Source organism: Thermobia domestica, chromosome 10 (genome assembly GCF_964235325.1).
Source record: "Thermobia domestica chromosome 10, izTheDome1.hap1.1, whole genome shotgun sequence".
NCBI lineage: Eukaryota > Metazoa > Arthropoda > Insecta > Zygentoma > Lepismatidae > Thermobia > Thermobia domestica.
The window spans coordinates 233,756,165-233,779,531 of NC_137463.1; the positions used below are offsets into that span (position 1 = coordinate 233,756,165).

At 37.0% G+C, this 23,367-nt stretch overlaps 1 protein-coding gene and 1 long non-coding RNA gene across 5 annotated transcripts in view; one reads left to right on the forward strand and one right to left on the reverse strand.

The window, feature by feature from the left end:
* Positions 1-3,757: 3,757 nt before the first annotated feature.
* LOC145663086 (uncharacterized) lies at positions 3,758-9,593 on the reverse strand. The gene is made up of 2 exons (XR_014127146.1): positions 9,292-9,593; positions 3,758-4,132 (listed from the first exon to the last, which is right to left on the reverse strand). It is a non-coding gene; the product is annotated as an uncharacterized LOC145663086 (long non-coding RNA).
* Positions 9,594-9,731: 138 nt separating this feature from the next.
* LOC145663085 (uncharacterized) overlaps positions 9,732-23,367 on the forward strand; it is a 51,221-nt gene continuing 37,585 nt past the window's right edge. The window contains exons 1-2 of one of the 4 annotated variants that reach the window (XM_081729338.1): positions 9,732-9,951; positions 15,121-15,229. Coding sequence is in view for 2 of the 4 variants with exons in the window: in XM_081729336.1 (XP_081585462.1) it covers positions 15,149-15,229 (81 nt within the window). In the remaining 2 variants the exon portion in view is untranslated. Of the gene's footprint in view, positions 10,031-15,120; positions 15,230-23,367 lie in introns of all 4 variants that reach the window. The other 3 variants (XM_081729336.1, XM_081729335.1, XM_081729339.1) reach the window with 3 other exon arrangements.

Here is a 23,367-nt window from a genome sequence, read left to right on the forward strand (position 1 = left end):
CTGTCTAATTTTATGAAGAGACACGGTGGCTGAGTGGTAAAACTCTGCTAGTTCGTTTAGCTTGCGTCAAGCGGGTTTTGTGGTTGACAAAAACGTATACGTGGGTTTTCGCGGTATTCTGCCGTTTCCTCCCACTTTTTCATTCATTGTTGCCATAACCGTCTGACTCGGTGCATAATTAAGTAAAAGTAATAATAACTAGAACCCCTCCTTCTGAATATATAACATGATAGACAAAGTAGAGGTCTGCACGAGCTCAGACTGGGTCCGCAGGCCGGTTTCGGGCTTACAAAGCATAAATCATTTCCGTCCTGGGTAGTAAATTTTTAAATATACATAGTTCTCGGGCCTAACTTTGTAAATATGCTCTACAACGATATTTATTGGACCGTTCTTTCTGGAGAACTTTTAAAGCACAACTGCATAATTAAACCTCTAATTGCTGTAAATAAAACTACATATTTACGTTAATTATTAAATGAAATGAAATAAAATCTTTCAGTTTTACGTCCCACGGTTATGCCGGTTAGGCTAAAGGAGACGGTGATTATGAGTAATGAATGAAATGGTGGAATGAAGACAGTGGGAGGAAACGGGAGAACCCTGAGAAAACCCACGCACACGGTGTTTGTCCTCCACAAAGTTAATTATTAAGTTTCTGTAATTTGGGCTTATTTGATTATCACACGATCTCAGGCCTAAATGCTAACATATATTTCGGACTCGGGTGGGGTCTCACATTATAAATTCACTAACAATTCCGGTCCCTGTTAGACCTCTAAGATGAAGTCGTGGCGGTACGCCCCCCCCCCCCCACACACAAAAGGATATTTACAAACACAAGAAAGTTACTACACACACGAAAGTCATGGCATTACTCTAGCAGACGGTTCTACTCAATTTTGGCACATTTACATTTTCAGGTTATGTTAGAGCTTTGTAATTCTTTTAGATCATGCACTAAATGAGGTGCTCCATTACTACTTGCAGATTGACGGCGCAGTGTAAATAGTGTAGACGTATGGCATAAAAACTACATACAGTGCATGAAACACGAATCAACTTATGCTAGGTGGCCACTAAAAAGCACGAATGCTATCTAACCGAGTCAGGGCAGGAGCGCAGCAGGAAGATCTGAGCGGCGGCGAGGGGCTCCGTCCGTAGGGAGCACACGCATAAACGAGGGTGCACTTACGCATACAATACTTTCACTATCACTCAGAATTCATTTCAATATGATGTGCAGTAATTACTTATATTCACACTCTCATTCCTTCACAAAAAATGTTTCACATCGTATTTTACCCATAAATGTTCTATTTGGTAGAACCGTCTGCTCGAGTGAACCTAAAATAATTTTGCTATTTAGTTATAGCTCTACTTTCGGTGAGTCCTATCCTACTTTAATACTCTAGTCTAGGGATACAAATAACCACTCGCCTGGGACCAGTGGTTCATCTGTACGTGCGAGTATTTAACGCAGGGTGTCTATTGACCTGGAAAACTTGGAATTTGTTTTTGTACCTGGAATTTAACAACAAACCTGGATTTTTCTTAATTTTACATTTTTCACTGTATATAATAGAAAAGTCCTAATAAAAAAATAGCAACCAGGGGGATATCTGGTCAGAGTTCTGTCATTGCTTCCGCTTGCTTGTGACTTTTTTTTTTTTGTACGCTTCCCGTGACAGAGTTTCCATAGACCTCTTGAAAGTATTTAGGTGGAATTTTTATCCATATTTTGGGGCAGTTCGAAAACTCTTTTTGCTACAATAACAAATCTAGAAATCAGGGAAATACGGGAAACTTCTCCTTTAGGAAATTTTACGAAAAAGTAATGGACAAGACAGGGAAAATGGAACTGGAAATCAAGGAAAATTTTCAGAAAGTAAAACATTCTTTTAGGTTTTGTCTATTTGTTAAGAAAAGCCGATAACTGAAACACGAGAGGGATATTATCAAGAGCTATGAATCACACGTTACTTAAAGATGAGAACCCTGGTTGCTATTTTTCAGTTACTGCACGTTTTTCTCAACTGGCCTTGTGGAGGGGATATTAACAGTAACAACTTTTCTTTGAAAAAAAATGGAAAATAACATAGATAGACCTGGAGAAAGTCTGGAATTTAACAACAAACATCTAGTAGACACCCTCTAATATCATACCGAAGGTAAGTAAATGATTCCTATTGTGGGATGTGTGCTAGTAGCTCTCTCCATGGACTACTAAAATGTTGTTGCTTATTTGCATCCCTGCTCTAGTCCCTTATATACATCCAAGGAAATACCTACCTGCCTTGCTTATTACGTAACATTCTCCTACTATAATTCAGCTGGGATTGCTCCTCAGAGGAAAATACTAGCAGTTACGATTAAAATAAATTGTAGGTTTCGTGTCATAGTGAGAATGCCTATCTGTTGCGAGTTCGAATCCAGTTCAACCTTGACCATAATATATCTCTTGTCTGCTTTGGCCTAATAACTTCACCAATAATAATAATAATAATGTGCTTTCAACTAATGAATCCAAGTTGTATCACTAACTTCAACTTTGTAGAAAGGCTTCAAAACAATTTACCGATTTCATAAATATACATTTGATGTAGCTTGTATTTATTTATAGAATCTTCATATCGTACACGAATGGATCAGTCAAGTAATTTTGTTACTTCCGCTGTCAACAAAACTGCAAGAATTTGGCCTATGATAGATTGTCTTTACTTTCATGCAGATAGATTTCTTTCCCTTCCTTATTTTTGACCCTGTTATCTTTCGAAGACCGCTCTTTTGGATTTTTTTCTTTTAACTGATGTAGATATTCTCCCCTTTTGTCATATTGTGAAAAGATCAGCGAAAAACTATGCCATTATATCGTTTGCAGTAAATTTCTCTTGAACGTACCGAAAACAAATTAAGCTGAATGAAATGGCGGAAATACGTCATACTTGACCCATCCATTAGTCCTTTCTGAGTAATTGTCAAAACAGAACTTTAATTCTGATGCCACGATTGTAGAGAACATCTCTAAGTTTTTTTGGATATCGATGAATATATGAGTATATTTAGTTAAATCCTTCAACAATACCTGGAACATACACACTTGATCTAGAAATCAATTAGATAATACAGCGCGTTCAGTGCACAAGCGAATCAAATCCATTTTGAAAGTATCTCTTCTTCAGGATCCCCATCGAAACTCCTTATAGAGCTTAAAAGATTCATAGCTTTGTCTCCTTTTGTATTAACTTTGGTAATTGAACTTGTTTCCCTTGTGCTCTAATCGCCCCGCACTCATGCCCTTGGCGCACTAGGTTCCAGGTTCGATTCGCGGTGAAGAACTTTCGAAGGTTCTATCGCATCATTGTTGTTTATATTCCACGTAAAACTATAGGTTCACGTCTCATATAATCTTGGTAGTGAAAGGGATGCTAAACTCTAATGTAATCAGCAAATAAATAAATGCATTAATGATTGCCACTACTTTTTCCTATAATTACACACACAGATCATAGTTGAAAAACACAAATACGTAATTTCACACTTATGGTAGCAAACGAAACAAATGATCAGCAACAGAATAATTAGGCTTGAATTTTATTTAGACATTAATAATTAAGAGCTCTTTAGCACATTATCTCATGTTACCCGCGCGAGAAATGTTGCATTTAACCAACAATAGAAACATATGCTACCATAATTGTGCATAAGCTAAAGATTACCCTAAACCAAGACAAGGAAAGAAAATAAAACAATAAAATACAGTAATAATAATTTTATAAGGTCCATTAAGAAAGTACATGGAAATTGCGTACTGATTGCTACTGATAAAATGTGTGTTAATTCCTGTACCTCATTTCTCCTATTTAGAACTTAAACTATTCAAAATGCAGGCTCATGGACAGTGACGAAAGAAAGTTTTTTTTTTTTTATTTTTTGTTTTTGTGTGTCTTTTTTTGGTCTTTTAAGTCATAAGAGAGGGACTACATTTCCAATCCTGTTCACGTGAATTAACTCCATTGACAAACATGCTGCTTTCTCATGAAGTATGCAAACAGACTGCTCTCCTCAGATATACGTCGGAGTTCTCGCCAAAAGATCCGTTCTTGAAATGGCTGTAAGCCACTGCTTGCATCTGTAATACAAATTAACATAATGAACCAAAAAAAAAAAAAAAAAAAAAAACTGAACATACAGTACATTTTACTGTCGCTACGTATTACGAACTTTGAAATATTCTACTTACGAAAATAAGCTTTAAATTTATTTTGTGTAGTAAAAATTAGCTTTCCTTCGGAATTAAAACACTACAATACCCTATATAGAAAAAAATATATTTTGAGACCATTAACTCCAAATAAAGCAATGCAGTACATTTTCAAGAAAGTATCTTACACTTCTGAACGTCAAAAACTGAGAATTTATAGGCGAGATAGTACCGTAATATTTCTGCACAAATACAAGTGGCTGAAATTTAAATTGTTACTCAAAACTTACAGTAGTTCCCAGAAAGTACTTTGTGACAACTACTACCAAACAAAAGAAATTGAGGTGAATCTTTCTAGTAGTAGTTTGAAGAAATGCCCGTGACAGAAAATTTCCCTCTTTCCTGGAATCACCCATATATATATATATATATATATATATATATATATATATATATATATATATATATATATATATATATAGGGGTAAACGTGCAGGAAAATGTCGTCCCCCACCTCGAAAAAATATGTACGGCGTCCCCCCAGTTTCTAAAAATAATTACAATGGACAAAAGAAACGCAGAAAGCAGGGGGAACAGCGTGACGTGACGCCGCTACCCACCGTCCCCCCACCTTTTCAGATCCACTTTCACCCTATATCTATCTATCTATATAAGTGGCCAGTAAAAGCCATAATGCTACTAACCTAGTTAGGGCTTAATCGTAGCAAGGAGCCTGCTCGAGGGCGTGTCTATAGGGAACAGACGCGTAAGTGATGGTGAGTATTTGCGTACGCGATTGTAGTGAAATCGTGGGTTTTCGCAGTGATGTGATTACCTATAGCACTTGTAATGATTCTTGAGAAGAGAACAATAGAAAGAAATGCAGAGGTCTTATTAAAAGCTAGCAGTGAAATGGGTTCGGAAGTAAACGCAGAAAAAAAAAAAAACTAAATACCTTGAAGTGCGTCGGGACCATAACACGGCAAATCATAAATGCGTTAATACTTTTGATAAAGTGGATAGTTTCAGATATCTGGGATCAATATTAACAGACGAAAAACATATTCACGAGCAAATTAAGTGTCGACTAAAAGCAGGAAATTTGTGTTATTATTCAGTTCAAAATTTCTTGTCGCGAATTCTGTCGAGGAATTTGAAGCTTAAAATATATAAAACGATAATCATGCCTGCTGTTCTGTATGGCTGCGAAACACGGTCGCTAACTCTGAGAGAACAACATAGATTGAAAGTATTTGAGAACAAGATCACGAGGCGAATATTCGGACCCAAGAGGAACGGGAATTTAGAATGGCGGAAACTTCAAAACGAGGAACCAGGGTGGAAAAAAATGATTTTTTTTTTAAAATCATTTTTGCTGATTTTTTTTATTTAAATAGATTTCTTTGACTTAAATCAAATCTTTCTCCTCGTAAATTACAAGTCGCGCACTGAAGAAAAAGTATTAGGAAGTAGTATTCAATGCTAATTATGCCATTTAAATGAAAGTATTAGGGTTGAATTTTGAATTAATCCCCGATTGTTAACCTCTGTTTATCCCAAACAATGTTTCTTAACCCTTTTAAATTATGGCTTTTTTTTTTTTAAAAAAAAGGGAAATTATGGACTTTCAGTCAAGCAGCTAGAACATCATCCCTATTTATCCTAGGATCATGGTTCATACCTCATTCTCTTCAGAATAGAACAGCCTCTGAAACGGTAACATTCACATTTCTCTATCATGTCCCTGAAGCGGGAAATTTTGAGAGAAAATGGGAATTTTCTGATTTTTTTTTCAAATTTTTATCCCTTCTGGACTCCCTTGTGTTAACGCACATATCGCAAAATCAACTGGGAAATACTAAGGGGTGTACTAAATGTGTGTATAAAATTTCAAGCTATCTTGAATACTAAGGGCGGGGAAAATATTTAACAATGAGCTAAGAACATCCCCACAATGCCCCAGATAACCCGCATGTAATATAAAAATTTCCTCAGACATCTCTATTTATTCTAGGGTCGTGATTTGTACATTATTCTATTCAGAATAAATAAGATTTTCAATCATACCATTCAAATGTCTCCATCGTGTATCTGGGGCGGAAAAATCACGAAAAAAGGAATTTTATGTTAAAAATATCCCCTTTTCACCCCTCTGGACCAACCCCCTGTTTTAAGGTAGAGATCTGAAACACTGAAAAATACTAAGGGGTGCATTGAATAAATCTGCAAAATTTCAATCTTCTACGTGCAAAATTAAGCCCGCGAAAAATAATATCCCCCAATTCCCGTATAACACAGGATCTCAGGTAACAGTTTCCTGAAACATCTCTATTTATCCTAGGATCATGGTTCGTACGTCATTCTCTTTAGAATAGAACAGCCTTTCAAATTGTACCATTCATATGTCTCCATCTGAATCGCGGAAAAAGCTATTTTGTTAAAAAATCCTTTTTTTTTTACATTTTCCCCTCTGGACCCCCCCCCCCCCGGTTTTCACGCAGAGATCTGAAAAATAATAAGGGGCGCAGTGAACGAGTGTGCAAAATTTCAGTCTTTTGAATGCAAAATGTAAGCCTACCAAAAAATAATAATAATAGGCATAACAATAAATATCTTTTTAAATTTATGATGTTATCACACACTATGTCTCGACGCAGAAAGGCGTGAAAGCATATGTAGCATGTTCTACAATGCCTTCAGTCTTGGGGAAAAAAAAACGAAGTAAAAAGGTTTATTGGTACTTTTTTAATCGAATAATGAAGATTCGATTTTTAATAGAATGAAAATAGGTAATATAATTTAAAAGGTTAAGCATTAAGGAAAAAGTATAGCAACGTTTATCAAAATGTCACTTTTTTCACAAAAGTTACTGATATTTGGTAGGGGCATATTTTAAAAAAATTGGAACTAGCTTGAGGCACGAAATACATAAATTTCGCCTAAAGTTATAAATTAAAAAAAAAAAATCGGAGAGGGGATAAGACCCCTCTAAATACGCCCTATTATCTGGGAACAAACAAGCAGAGACACACGCAAAAGAATTTTCGTTTTAAATGTCGATGGTGATTTCCCCGTTGGAACAGTTAACGATTTAAAAACCCAAACCCATTGTTACGAAGAGAAGAAAGCAGTATTGCTCCGTTACCCATTCAAAACGGAATTTTCCCTAATCATCCTCCGCATGACACTTGTTTTCATACTATGCTGTACATACTGCACATTTGAGTCTCATTGTATTATGATTATTATCATTTTAAATTAATTTATTTCGGAATTTGATTTAAATCAACGATTCTTATTTTTAAAAAATCAAGTTATTTAAATCTTGATTGAAATCGTGATTTAAATCAATCCACCCTGCGAGGAACTACATAATTTATACGGTTTACCCAACATTGTTAGGGTCATTAAGTCTAGAAAGCTTAGGTGGGCAGGTCATGTAGCTAGAATGGAAGAAAGTAGAAATGCTTTCAAAGTCTTGACTGGAAGACCAATCGGAAAACGACCATTAGGAAGACCTAGGCGCAGATGGGAGGACAATATTAAGATGGATCTATTCAGAGTAGCAACAAGGAGGTTTGCGCGAAAGCGCGAAGGTAACGAGCAGGCGTATCTGCGAAGGAGGGCATACACATAAATGAATTTATCGAAAAAAAATTTCATATCGCAATCACTCACTTTAACACCACTGTGGCCCTTGTAATGGTTTGACACTAGTAACATTATATTTGTAAACATCACCCTGGTTTCCAACATTGTGGATATATGCTTCGATAATAGGAACTAATATTCTACGTAATTCTCTTTGATACGCACTAACTCACTTTCACCATAAAATTACGATATTCTTAGCCAATACCAAATAAGCACTAGAATGTATAACACGCTGGGTCTAGACGCAAAACTCAAATCAAAGTTTATCTAAAGCTTTTCATAGCCATTATTCTGTTAATCCCCGCAAGATTTTCAACATCCTAATGACGACTTATGAATAGGTTAAGTTTTATTTCGTTCACTAAGTACATAGCTTTGGCGCGGCGGAGCGTATCGAAACTTAAACAGCTTCTTCTTCCTTGGAGGAAGTTGGAATTCTGAAGAAACAAAAGAAAATACTACTCTCCAGTTCACCTACAGAATAGTCTGTTCAAAAAAAATCTACATATTATTCACTAAGACGCTCTAGACTGGTACCAAGTTGGCACGCCTATTAGAATTATTTCGGCCTAAGCCAGCTTAGCACCAATCCACAGGTATGCAGATTGATAATAGGCGTGCAAACTCATGTCTTTCCCTTACAAGTACGAACTTGCGTCCTTACGTACGAAAAAAAAAAACTGCGTAAAAACACTAACTTACGTTAGTAAATTCGTACCTGCTAAATGCTACCTTTCTGAATCAGAGCAGAAGTACTGTGCACGAGCGCAGGGGTTCGACATGGAAAGACGCGTCAGCGACGGTGGGCATGCCCATAAACGGATAGTAAAAAAACTCTTGGTTGGCTACATTGGTATCTAACCGAGTCAAAGCAAAAACACAGCAGGGGCCCTGTACGGCTGTGCGTTTGTAAGGAGCAGGACACACAGGGAATCCGCAATATCGAGAATAGTGAAAAAATTTACATGCGATAAAGTAACAATTTTGAGCACGCAATGATTTCACCTTAGTAACTCCTTACTTGTAACCATAAAATGTATCATGCGGAAATAGTTCACTAGTGGAAAATAGCATGTTACAGCCATAACATATTCTCGTCTATTTTATCCCTAGTAAGTAAGCACAAAATACTTGTTCCCTACATTGTACCCAAATGCTCCAACAATGGAAATTAGTATCTTATACAATCCGTTTTCATATGTACTCAGTCACATGCGTAAAATTATAAAAATTAAAATTATAAACTTCCATGACAGACTATTCTGCGGCATTCCCAATCTTTAACAAGTTACAAGTAGGCATTATTTACGTTATGGAAACCTAACTTTAGCCTCCAAAGTAAGAAGCTGTAATTTCACTCCTAATCTTATTTGGAAAATGAGTTTTGCCTCCAGACTTTCCATATATGAAGTGTGTAGTTAAAAGCTACTTACCTTTCGTTATCTGTAGGAAATCTAAAATACGATACATCGGAGTCCCTTTCATATTTTGCACACACAACGCACTTGCTAGTGTTCGGCATTATGAAACTATAAAATGTTACACTTTATATACACAAGAATATATATACAATATATGTATATATATACACAAAGAACCACTTTTTATTTTCAAGAACCACTTTTTATATAACCGACGCTACTCATCTTCGCGTAACGATCTGCACAGTGGAGTGATAACAATAGATTTGAACGTAGAGTGATTCGTACGGATTTGAAATTTACCGCTTTCCCTGGCCGCTTCCGCTCTGAACGGTCAAATAACATAAACGATTAGTTTTTGTTTGCAGTAGTTCATACTTCCCGAACTCCTTTGGGTGGCGGCGCTAGTTGTTCAACCAATTTCAGCGGGAAAGGGGAGTGGAATCTCTTACAATAATCACTCTACGCACTACACTATATTATTAAAGTACAATTGTAAACATTTGCGTGACGTCACATGTATACCATTCAAATATGATTTAGCTCCGTTGAATTGAGTTTGATGGAATTATAGGGACAATAGAACGAGAATTTGTAGATGACAAAAGATATTTAAAATGAGTGAAAACAGTTCTGTGCTATCAATTCATAACGCATAAGGGGACAGGAATAGTATGTATCTTTCATGAAATGAATGGTGTAGATTTTGTTAAATTGTGTCGTGTGTGTGCTGGGAACTAGTACAGTATAGGTATCAATTCTTGAATGAATTTATGAATTTCAGTATGACCTTTTTCGTGTAGGTTAAATCACTCGAAATAATTGTTGAAAAGTTAATTCTTTTACAGTCCCCCCCTCCCCTATTGTCTTCCAAGAGATTTGCACTGGGCGTCATGACTACATAACATTTACCATAGATAAAGTTCAAGGGGACCGTCAGAAGTAATTGCTGAAAAATTACGTTTTTCGCTATTTCCGTAGAAATGCAGAGGCCAGATTCGTCGATCCAATGCCAAAACCGCGAATGTGCTAAATTTGACTTTAAGTTATAAACATTTTAATATCCGAAAAATCAGTATATAGACTTAGGTACATGTTTTAGGAATTGACGATAACTTCTTATATACTCATATTTCACAATTGGGGCTTTGGTATTGGAATCTGTGCGCCCCAAGTAACATGAAACTACACTTAGGTGAAAATAGCAAAATTTGGACATACGCGGTTTTGGCATTGGACTGACGATATGTGCCATAAAGGGCCGGAGCACTTTGAAAACTGAAAAAAGCACCAAAGTGTATTGCATTTGGTTATATTTTGTTTAATTACATTAAGTTACGTTAGATTACGTTACATTAGGCGTGCAGTATTACTTTTATACGGATCCTTAGTATAAGTATTAGTAGTAGTTGAAGCAGGAGTAAGAGTATTAATACTAGTAGTAGGAACGAGTTAGAAGCCCGGAAGGGGTTGGTTGGGTTCTGTTTTCGACAGAAAATGGGCAAATTAAAGACTTGCCAATTTTTTTTTCTGTACATTTTACATTTTCTGGATCAGTATAGTAAAACGTGTACCTCTCCGCGAAATAGTCCATCCGCCTCCACATACAGTGGCGTTAAAATCAAAAACAATTAACAAATACAACCACTTTCTTAACTTTTATTATTCCCCTTACCTCCCTTGTGCTCATTCTTCCTCACATACTTAAATAAATTCTCCAATTAACCTGGTAAATTTCCTAAAACGTCCGGCGATACAGCAGTTAACCCGTCATAAAGTACAGTGCAAAAAGCACAAACTAAATTGTGTACTAACGAATACAAATGGTGGGATTAACTTTACAACGCCCGCTTCATCTGGTATACTTACTCAGAAACGAAAAATTACATTCTATTAACATTAATCTGTTCCTACCCCTACCCTACTTACTGATGTGCAGCTGGAGCGTGTATTGTAAAGTTTTGACCTTCCACCCTAGTCAGGCCAGAGCGTAGCTGGTGAGCCCGCACGGTAACGTAGGCGTGCATCCTTAGGGAGCAGGTGCGTCTGCGGTAGTAAGTTTGCGCGTAAGGGGTCAGTGGCGGTGCTACAGGGTGGGTGGAGGGGCGACCGCCATCCCGTTTCTCGCCCCCATTTTTCTATGTACAAAGTGATAATATTCAAAGCAAAACAAGTCTGGCAGCTCGCCTCCCCCAAATTTTTCTTGCCTTCCTTGCTACTGGAAGGCATTCACTTCCGTACATAGCATTCACTTCCGTACACTTGCAGAAATACTCCGCCGGCCGAAAATACGGTGTATATTTATTGTACGGATCGATTCATAAATTCATTGCATAGCTTCTTTTTCAGTGAATCGACCATTTCTATCTTAAACATTTATTTTTGGAGGGTGGACTTTCTTTCCTCTATACAGATTCTCTTTACAGGGTTTCTGTGTACTTAAATGATAAGAACAATAATGCAAAACACACTAACCAACTTGTGCTAAGTGGGCATTAGAAAGCACGAATGCTATCTAACAGAGTAAGATGGGACGCAGCAGGGAGGCCCGAGATGTAGCGAAGGGGTAACGTCCATAGGGACCAGGTGCGTCAGGGAAGGTGGGTATACAGATATATGAGGATAGAACTAATCACTGTATATAGCATGACATTACCTTACGGGTTTTGATTTATGTATTTGTACGTTGCTAAAGATGTTATAGGTAATATCCTAATATGTTTTCATTGCTTCCACATATATATTCCAAATTAACATAACACACAACTATATGGATCTCTTAACCCACGGACATTTCTATAGTTGTGCATTGTGGGGTACTACATTGACTTCAGATTTTTCACTTCACTTCACTTTGAGTACTGTGGTTTCTAGCTGTCATATGGGTAAATTCGTGCGTAACAGATTCGGCTTGCATTAATATATTTTTACGTAGATATGCATCTTATAGGTAAGAACACAACGTATGTCGATATGATAATGCTGGCTATGCTAAAGGAGACGGTGATGATGAGAAATGGATTAAATGGTGGAATGAAAAAAGTGGGAGGAAACGGGAGAACCCGAGAAAACCCACGCACACGATGTTTGTCCACCACAAAATTCACTTAGCGGGGGCTGGGATCGAACCCCGGACCTCACGAACCAGAGGTGAACGCTCTACTACTGAGCCACCGCGGCCCCGCCTCCTACTGAATTAGTTTAAATGGAGCAGCCAGACGAAGAGTGTACAGGTAGAAGGCAGCAGTTCTCAAGCAGCCAAGTTGGCGGAAATCATAGTGATTGGTACAGCAACTTGGACATTAGTGCCAGGCGTGGTCAGAGAGACTTTGACGCCTGGGATACTGTGGGGTGGAAGACAATGGGAAACCATCAGTATTGTTTCCTAATTTGCTGGCAGCAAAAAGAGAACATATGTACAGAGATCTTTTGTAGGTCAAAATATAGTTCCGGAGGTAAAATATTCCCCTATTCGGATTTCCGACACAGGGATGGCTTGGGAAAGACTGTTTTAAGAAAAAGGAATAATGTGGCGAAGATAGCTAGAGAAAGAAAGACATACAAGAGCAAAAGATTTAGGATAGGGACATGGAACGTACTACCATGGAACTACCATGTTGCTGCAATACCTGTGGCAGGCTGCAATACCTGTGTACAGTTTATGTAATTTGTTTCGAATACCCCTAACATTTTGATAATTTAAAAATAACGTCTGATCATTGTTGTTCATATTTTACGTTAAACTTCTGACCTCATCAATAGTAGCGAGAGTATATAAAAAGGAATCATCAGCCTTTTTCCTTAATTTGGTATTACCCGCACAGTCAACCCAGAGGAAAGCAAAGTTTTTCTTTCTCTTAACCTTCCTGGCCTCACTAATGATTATTCTACGGTGTAATGTTAAACTCTGGTTGACATAAATATTTCCACCCATTGACAGACCCAGATCTTTACAACTGAGATTTCTTTTCACTTTTCTTTTTGCAATAAATTTATCCTAATCTAACAAATCTAACAATACCTGGTTCTGGTTGGCTGGGAGATTTTTTCAACCTATGACATACATCTATCATATCATTAGTAACACTTATGTCCAATGTTGTACCTACTTTCTTAATTATATTATTAACATATTCATTTGGTAAGACAGGAATATGTTGTATTTCAGTTGAGTTCCTTCTAGTATACTGGATCGGTATAGTATGATGAATGATGAAAGAATCGGTAGAATGAGGAAGGAAGAGAATGAAATGAAATTTGTTATTTTACGTCCGGACGATTATGCTCTGTAGGCTAAAGGAGACAAATTATTATGAATGAATTACTTGAATGAGAATGTGAAAAGAAAAGGAAATCCTATGGACAAAATGTTGTTGACCTCAAATTCATGTACACTTGGATCGAAATTAGAAACCAGAAACCCATCACACAAGTGATGAGCGCTGTATCGTTAAGCTATTGTGCCACCTAAGCCTTGCATGAGTATATAATTTCTTGAAGCTGGTTTCGTGTGATACACCCTGACAATCTAATAAGAACTTGTCGTTAAGTAACTTTAGCTTAAGAAACCCGAAGATCCATGTTCACAGAAACAAGAATTCTCCTACTTATCGTATCCTTTGTCAAACAAACCCACTTTATTTTATTTCTGTTAACCTCTGGCCAATTTCCTTACACACTGTAAAAACGATTTTCGTGTTTCCTTGTATTATTCTTGTATAATCATCTTTCGAGTCTACATCGTTCGCATACACGGGAAGTTGATTGTAAATTTAAACTTCTTTAAACTTCCTAATAGTAAATTGAAATAAAGAATTAACGAAATAAGTTATCCACTGTTTCAGGCCTTCATGAGTTCCAAAGAAACCCCGCAGCTTTCCTCGTTTTCATACATTAATATTAGTTTCACTCAGGACTCTTCAACAACCTTATAGCCTTCTTGAAAATTTCAAATTCTTTCCAGATTTTAGACCTCTTTCTCTGAAGATTCATATATCTTCGCAAAATGTGTGAATAGTTGTCACCCCATCCTCAATTTATCAGTGGGGAATTCCGAATTTGGCAGTGCCACTTAGGAGTTCTGTCTCCGGTGGCAGAACTTTCTTTGTCTTTCTGCTATGAGTTTTTGTAAGTCAAAAATTTTCTGCAGGAATTCAAAAATAAAAAATCAAGACGATACTATCATCTTTTTATTACAGCGTTACATGAAGCATGGTAAACAGTTTTCAGCAGTATCCCTAGTTCGAGTTACAACCTGTAAAGTCACATTTTTAGAAAGAGTTTTGCTAAAAGAAGCAGATTTAAAATATTCATGATGCGATACACTATATTTTGTAATGAGAACAGGTTTAAGGAATTTTCTTTTTTTTTTTTCTTTCTTTTTAAATATATATATATATATATATATATCCATCCTGATAAGGGTTCATTTAGGATAATGGATGGAAGTTGGTCTGTTGTTTCAATACCATCACATTAGTAACCACTGAACCCCAGCTTTCATATGGTCTCAGACAATGGTATACTTAAACGAAACATCATTAGTTTTACTGCAACAGAGTATTTATCTCAGAAATCTGTTACTGCAGCTTTAGCAGGCATATTTTTGTACTTTTCTGTTGGCTGTTTTTTCTCTGACAATTTTTCTGCACAGGTGTGGCAAATTTTCTGCGATCACGTCGCAGATCGCGGCATTTTCTGCTATGGGGGTTCTGTCTTTCAAAATCTCATTCGGTACAGCGTTGTGGTTATTTTTATTTTTCTCTTTGTAATAAATCATGTTTCTCATTTTAAATTTTTCATTTTGTTCGTAACATCATTGATTATCCATATTAATTTTAGAAAGAAGAAAGCTGCTGTGAGAGGCAAGATGAGCGAGGGTCAGTGTACGACACCTCAACATGATTCTTTGGAAAAAGACTATCCGCATATAGTGCCAAAGCCTTTAGAGGTAAGTTGTTTGCTTCATATCATGATTATAAGTAAGGAGACTGATCCTTTTAGGAATGTCAAAGGTATTGTGTACTTTTGACTTGTTATGTACCGTTTTCCTCGATTATTTAACATTGTGTACATTACTGCTAGGTATACAGTAATTAGGCCTTGTACTGCAGTACGGAAGGGGGGGCGCGGTGGCTCAGTGGTAGAGCGTTCACCTCTGGTGCTTGGGGTCCCGGGTTCGATCCCAGCCCCCGCCAAGTGAACTTTGTGGTGGACAAACACCGTGCTCGTGGGTTTTCTCGGGGTTCTCCCGTTTCCTCCCACTTTCTTCATTCCACCATTTCACTCATCTCTCATTATCACCGTCTCCTTTAGCCTAACCGGCATAACCGTGGGACGTAAAACTTAAAGATTTCATTTCATTTTTTTCAGTACGGAAGGTGCGTTGATGGGAGAGGCACACTTATTGTTGATCTGCTAGTTCGTCCGTTTATTTCTGTTTATGGTATAACTTATTTATGTATTTGTATCAGGGTTGGCAAAAGCCATGGTTTTTATTGAAAAAACAACCAAAAAAGAACCGTTTTTTGGTTTAAACCAGGTTTTTCTGGTTTAAATAATTTGCTCTATGTATTTATATTACATATGGACAGAAATAAGTTTGTTTCGCCTTGCTGTTATTATGCAACAACAGGGTTATGCTGGAAGGGGTCTTATAAGCTTAAAACGGAATCCAAACAGCTTCCCGGCTTACTTCCGAGAGAAATTGTCCTCCATTTGGACTCGAAACCGAGACTAATTGGCCACAAATGCAATGAGTCTGCCGACTCACTCACGAAGGACTCCTGATAAAAATACGCTGTACTGATCTTTACATACTTTGTAATATAATTGTCAAGAGACATTTCAGGAAAAAAAGATAAATAGTTGCACAAGTGAAACCTTTATACAGAATTACATATAAATCTGGAAACTCCCGCGTTAGCCATTGGGAAAATCCTGTTATTACTTTAAATGCAAATCAAATCCTGTTATTGCTTTGCATGTAAAATCTAAGGTAGACGTATCTTAATCAGTACGCTAAAACTGAGGTATTAAATTCCAAATTTAGTATGTAGATTTCATTCAATAAAATTAAAACGAAGTCCAATCCAAGCTAATGTTGGAAGCTACGTAGGCATTCAATAAATTTTGCCAATGTCTATCAATACATTTAGGCAACCTTTGCTTCTTTATAAAACAACAGGGTGTCTACTGACCTGGAAAACCTTGAAAACCTGGAATTAGCCTGGAATTTACTTTTGGACCTGGAAAACCTGGAAATAGCCTGGAATTGGACGAGGAACCTGGAAGTTTTAAAATTGTTTTTAAAATATTGTTTTTGGGATTGGTATGGAATAAGTATATTTTTGTAAAATGCAAGAAAGTTATATACTACAGCATAAGTTAAAAGCCAATAATAACAAGCCAGAAGCTTTCTCTGTAGTTGCTGCTTATTTGCATAGTATGAATCAAGCTTATTTGCTGCTTTGTGAAGACATTGGTTTAGATGTTTCTGTAGCAAGAGTAGTAGACAGGTCTGGAACAACATTCCGCTTATACTCCTGTGCCGAAGCTTTTTAACAGGAGTCCAAGCCCGCGGATGTCGCAGTGAATACTATTCCCGGTGGCCGATAGGTGTATCACCGGAAAAAAGTAAAATTGCCCATATCTTAACGGAATCACTTTTTGTATTTAGGTTAACATTTTACTAGTCTTGCAATAAATCCTGTTACACACTAACAATTAACATTTTATTTTTCAACCATTAAAATGGGGAAAAGTAAAACTAAATTCCAGGACTCGTGGAAAGGCCAGTGGAAATGGGTTATTAGGTCCAACGATCCATTTAAAGCAGGTTGTAAACTCTGCAGAACTGATTTTGACATTTCAAATATGGGAGCTGGATCATTGAAATCTCATGAAAAAGGAAAGAAACATCAAATAGCTGTTAAAGCTGTTAATGCACACTGTTTGATCGTAAAGTTCTCAAGCAATGTTAACAAGGAGCCTTCCTGTACAAAAAATTCTACAGCGTCTTCCAGTTCAGTGACTGGCACATCATCTACTCCAGTTGTTCAGGAGAAAAATAAAAGCCCAGCAAAAACTAGTGGTGTAATAAAGAGTTACCTTATCAAAGATCAAGTGACGAAAGCAGAAATAATCTGGACATTACACAAAGTTACAAGTCATCCATCGGTCAGAAGCCAAGCGAGTGCAACGGATTTGTTTCCTTTAATGTTTCCTGAGTGTGAAGTCGCTAAAAATATGCAGTTACACAAAGACAAAATAGGTTATGTGATCACTTTTGGATTGGGTCCATATTTCCAACAGACGTTACTTCGTGAACTACAAAATTGTGAATTTTTTGCAGTATCGTTCGACGAAAGCCTAAACACTATCTCACAGAAAAATCAAATGGACTTAGTAGTTCGTTTCTGGCACAGTGACAAAAATAAAGTTTTAACACGTTATTTAGCATCAGTATTCCTCGGACATGTTACTGCCCAGGATTTATTAAGTGCATTTATAAATACTTTCAAGGACAAGGGTCTCGATTTTTGTAAGTTACTTCAGGTTTCTCTTGATGGTCCCAACGTTAATTTGAAATTTCTGAGTGAAGAAAATGGTGAAGGTCCACAGCTTTTGGAGACAGGAACGTGCTCTTTACATATTGTTAATGGGGCTTTTTTAAGACTGCGCATATCAAAGCTAGGTGGAATGTGACAGAGTTTTTGAGAGCGTTGTACCATTTATTCAAGGTATTCCCTTCAAGAAGAACAGATTTCATGGCAGCATCTGGAACAGCAGTTTTCCGTCTTAAATTTTGTTCTGTTAGGTGGGTGGAGAATTCTAAAGTTATCAACCGTGCCATAACTATGATTCCTGCCTTAAAAGTTTATGTTGATGCAGTGAAAACAAAACCTTCTGAAACATCAAACTTCTCTAAAGTAAAAGCCAACATCTCTGATGTGCTGTTGCCTGTTAGATTAGGGTTCTTTCAGTCCGTATCTGTAGAATTAGAAAAAATCCTCACTAAGTACCAGACAGACAGTCCATTACTACCGTTTCTATAGAATGACCTAAACACGTTGATTAGTAGTTTGTTAAGCCGCTTCGTGAAAGATGATGTATTAATAGTAGCTAAAACTTCAAAAAAACTGACCTCAATAGATGTTTTTGGTTATTAATAGTAGCTAAAACTTCAAAAAAACTGACCTCAATAGATGTTTTTGGTAAGGACATCTTAAAACCACTTAATCTAGTTGATGTTGGATTTTTGCGGTTACATTGCTTAAAGAAGTAAAGGATGTTGATATATTGCACTTTAAGAAAGAATGCAGAAGATTCTTGCAAGAACTGTGTAAAAAACTTATGCTAAAATGTTCTTTAAAATACAGTGTAACAAGAGCCGCAAATTGCTTGTCTCCAGAAACTATGACCAACGAAACCCTTCGTGAATCACGTATCACACTCGCCCTGGAGACATTTGTCGAGAAGAAGCAAATAACACCTGTAAATGCTGATATGGTGAAACGGAAATATTTAAAATTTTGTTCAGACCAAGACACAGCAAGAAAACTGTCAATTTTCAGTTACAAAAATGACAGATTAGACGTTTTTCTCCATGATCTGTTAAGCAAAGAAGGTGTCTCCAATGCGTTTAAAACATTCATGCATAAGATATGTGTACTTTTCCATAGCAACGCAGCAGTGTAAAGGAGTTTCTCCATTAACAAAGAGTGCATTGTTGAAAATCTCCAAGAGGAGTGCTTGATTGCCCAGAGAAGTGTGTTGGATGCTGTGCGTGTTGCTGGTGACATACGTAATATGAATATCACAAAGAGTATGATCCAGTATGTGAGTAATGCATCAAGCAGAAGAAATGAATATCTGAAAGACCGCGGTGAAAAAGAAGACAGAGCAGCTCGAGAAAAGAAAGATATTGAGAAGAAAATAAAAGAGTTGGAATTAAAGAAGAAAAGAATACTAACGGACGCCGAAGCAGAAGTAGATGCGTTGGAAGAACAGGCGAAAAAGTTAAAAGGGATGTTGAACTCTAGAAGTTAATGTCAAAAACTGTTCACTGTGAAAGTTGTTTTCTATATTTGTTCATATAATGTGCGTGGTTCCATAACATTTTCAGTTTTTAAACTTTCATGTTACAATATATTTTTAAGTAAAATATAAGTGATGGCAAGTCCCCATCCAAGAAGAATGTGCAGTAACGGTTTTAAACAATATGGACTACTTTGCGTTAAGAATTTGTATTATATATGATCATTTTCTTTTCACTTCTAAACTAATACTAATTTGACAAAAATGGAAGGAAAATAGCTTACTCACCGCTAAGTCGTACCAGTACTTAGCATAAAATACCACAAGAGTACTTTAAAGGGGAGTGCTTGTAGTAAAATACTCTTGTGGTATTTTATCCCATAACTTAGCGGTGAGTAAGCTATTTTCCCGCCATTTTTGTCATTGTTCATCAACACTCACGTGCTACTACTATAATATTAGTTTATTTGAAGTAATGTTTTTGACGGAAATTTACTACTGTACAAGGTGAACCTTAACTAAACCGATAAATTTCGGGAGGTGATTCCCGAAACAAGAAAAAAAAATCCTCTAACTTTTCTCCACGTTACATAGTTTTGGAGCTACAAGATGCCTAAAGTGTGGAAAAATGAACTTCCGAGGCCTATATTTCCAAACCTATCTAACGTAGAGAGTGCAGCTTAATATCTCTTTAAGGAAGTCTTATCTGTTCTGAACATATGATTTCCGTTGTGAGATTTTAAGCAGCACTCTCTACCTTGGATAATTTTGGAAATATAGGCGTCGGAAGTTCATTTTTCCACACTTTCGGCACCTTTTAGCTCGGAAACTATGCGCCCTGGAGAAGAGTTAACGGGATGATCTACCTTTTCCTCGGCACAAAAATTTTTATATTGGACCTTATGGGGAGAACATGGCTACCGAATTTCCTCAGTTTCTAAGGAACTAGGTATCTCTAATGGGAAAGAAAATTTTTGCAGCATTCTACAGAAGTTTATTAACGGGTTGAAATACTTAAATTCTATATTTGTCTGCTAGTTTAGCAGAAATAAATTATTAAAAAATAAATAAATTAGTTTCTTTTTATACAAATTATAATATGTCTAACTTTGGAACCAATTATGGTAGAAAGATCAACTTTTTTTTTTTTTTTGTTTTATTCCTTGAGAAGAAACGACTCTAATAGTTTTAATCACAACCATATCTGATACGCCAATTAAAAAATAGTATTTTAATATAAGTATTAAAGTCCACCTGTCAAAGTTTGACGAGGGTAAGTCACGCCCCACTCTAAGCTTGGCCGCGGAAAGGGCGGGGGTTGGTGAAATGGAGGGGGAAGGGGGTGGATGTCTGAATGAAACAGGTTCTCGACCAGTTTCTGAGATTACCTGTCAGCTGCCAAATACTGTTAGCTTTATAGAGTTTGTCTCCCTCAATGGTTCCATACTAAGAGACTAAAAGATGTGGTGTGGAGTATCCTCTTTTCCACGTTACCTCTGGAAGTTCATCAAGATGCATTCTAGAGTGCGCGGGAAGAACAGTATATATCAGAAAACGCTGTTATTTTGGGAATTTTTTTCCCTTCCGGACAAATATTATAGCATACAGTAGTAGCGAAGGAAAGGAGGGCAGAGGGGTACCCCCACAGGATTCCGACAATGTAAAGTTCTGGCCCCTATATATAGGTGTCCGTAAAAAAATGTCCCCTAAGTTTTTTTTTTTTAAATAATGTCTTGGGAATATATTTCAAATTTGAGGTGTTTTCTTGGTAGCCGTCATTTTCCAATATGGCCGCTGCCCTACGTAAATCTCTCTCTCTCTCTCTCTCTCTCTCTCTCTCTCTCTATATATATATATATATATATATATATATATATATATATATATATATATATATATATATATATATATATATATATAAAGAGAGAGATCGTGAACCAAGGCACTTAGAAAGATAATTTTGGTGTCAAACTATAGGTTTCTGAGGCCGATGAATTTAAATATGGCATTGTTTATTGCCACTTAGAAATCTTACAACCTGGCAACACTGTAGTCTAACGATTAACTGTACAAAGTTACAAATGCGTATATGCACGCATTACTGTAGGATGTAGCGTACTTCCTCAGGACTAAACGAAACCTACTTTTTCTGGTAGCTTTCATCACGACAAGACATATTTTACATGGTAACATGAGAGAACATTTGTCTAAATCCAATATGGCAGCCAATATGATGGCTAATTACTAGCCAACCAAGTAATGGACTTATTCAAATGCCTGTCAGTCCTAATTGGCCTAGAGCCTAGAGAATGGGAGAAAGAGGCAGGATACGGTCTCATTGAAGAAGCGTCTCCTGAGGGGGCGAGGGAAATTTAAAATACTCCATTTTTTAATGAAAAACACGGTTTTGCTTCCTTGTCCGCAGACAACACTGCACACCAAATGCTCTATAAGACGTTCTCTAAATAGCTCTGTTAGATCCAACCTGTATTGTATGTAAACCGTGCATTTTCACGGGGGAACAGCGGAGCAAAAGCCCTGTTTTTTGTGATATTTCTGGTTTCTCGTGCTTACTTCGCTAAGACTAAGCACTGTAAGCCAATCTCCAATTGTCCTATAGCAGTGTTAATTTCAGATCATTTCCTCCGGAGGCACCACGCACAGGGGGGAAAGCGACTAAAAATTGCGTGCTCCACAGAAATTTCTGCGAAGATCTCAAGCACCCGAGGGTGAATTTCGTAGCTCTTGGGAGAATTCCCCCCCCCCAGAATCACCCCTGAAATCATCACTGTCCTAGGGAGTTGAAACAAGAAGCAGAATACGCAAAAAAGAACAAACTTTCAAAGCATTTAAAGTTTAGGCTCGTTGCGCTAAGCGCCTTCTTAGGACGAGTATATGGGAATTGAAAAATGCACGTTTTCTTTTATTTATTTATTTATTTATTGAAAAACATGTTTGCCTTTTTTTGTCCCCAGACAACCATGCAGACGACACACACCAATTGTCTTATACAAAAATGTTGCCATGATAGCTCCTATAAGACCCATTTGGAACGGTGTCCATACTGTGCATTGTTATATGGGGACAAGGGGGCAAACATGACTTTTTCTTTGACTTTTTTCGTTTTCCGCGCTTACCCCGCTAACACTACGCACTGTCAGTTAGTCTCCATTTATCCTAAAGAGTTGAAACAAGAAGCAGGATACGCAGAAAAGAACATTCTTTCAGAATGATGACGTCCTATGGGTGGGACCTACAGCTTAACGTAGGATCCGAACCACTTGTGTCTTCATCCCTGTTCCTACTTGCAAATGCCTGATTTATAGCATTTACGCTATTAGTAAGCGATACTGAGGTCAATAAGAGTTGAATTAGATTTTTGCGAGGGGCGCATTGTTATAGCATGTTTTCTAACGCACAAAGGGATGTTCTGAATGGGGGCAGCTATGTGTATGTTTAGCCAATGGAGCCATTTGTATCTTCGTGGCTTTGCATTCTAACTCCAAATAATAATAATAATAATAATAATAATAATAATAATAATAATAATAATAACTTTTGCCTCCTGAAAATAACCAGATGGTAAAGTTATGGTCGATACATTTTTGGAATTCGAAGGCATTTTAGAATGCTTGTCTATCATCTGGCTATCAGAAATAATTGATCACCATTTCCTCTCTCCTCGGAAGAGAGAGAGAGAGAGAGAGAAAAAGAGAGAAAGTGGCCGAACTTGGGCTATTGAACGTGAGGACAGGATGTTTACATTCACATTGACACCTGCTGTGAAAACGGTCCCTTCATATCTCTCGGGACGAAAACAAAAGAAAAGGGTGGGCGCGGATGCCTTACCCTCGTCAAACTTCTTGACAGGTGGACTTTAATACTTATATTAAAATACTATTTTTTAATTGGCGTATCAGATATGGTTGAGATTAAAACTATTAGAGTCGTTTCTTCTCAAGGAATAAAACAAAAAAAAGTTGATCTTTCTACCATAATTGGTTCCAAAGTTAGACATATTATAATTTGTATAAAAAGAAACTAATTTAT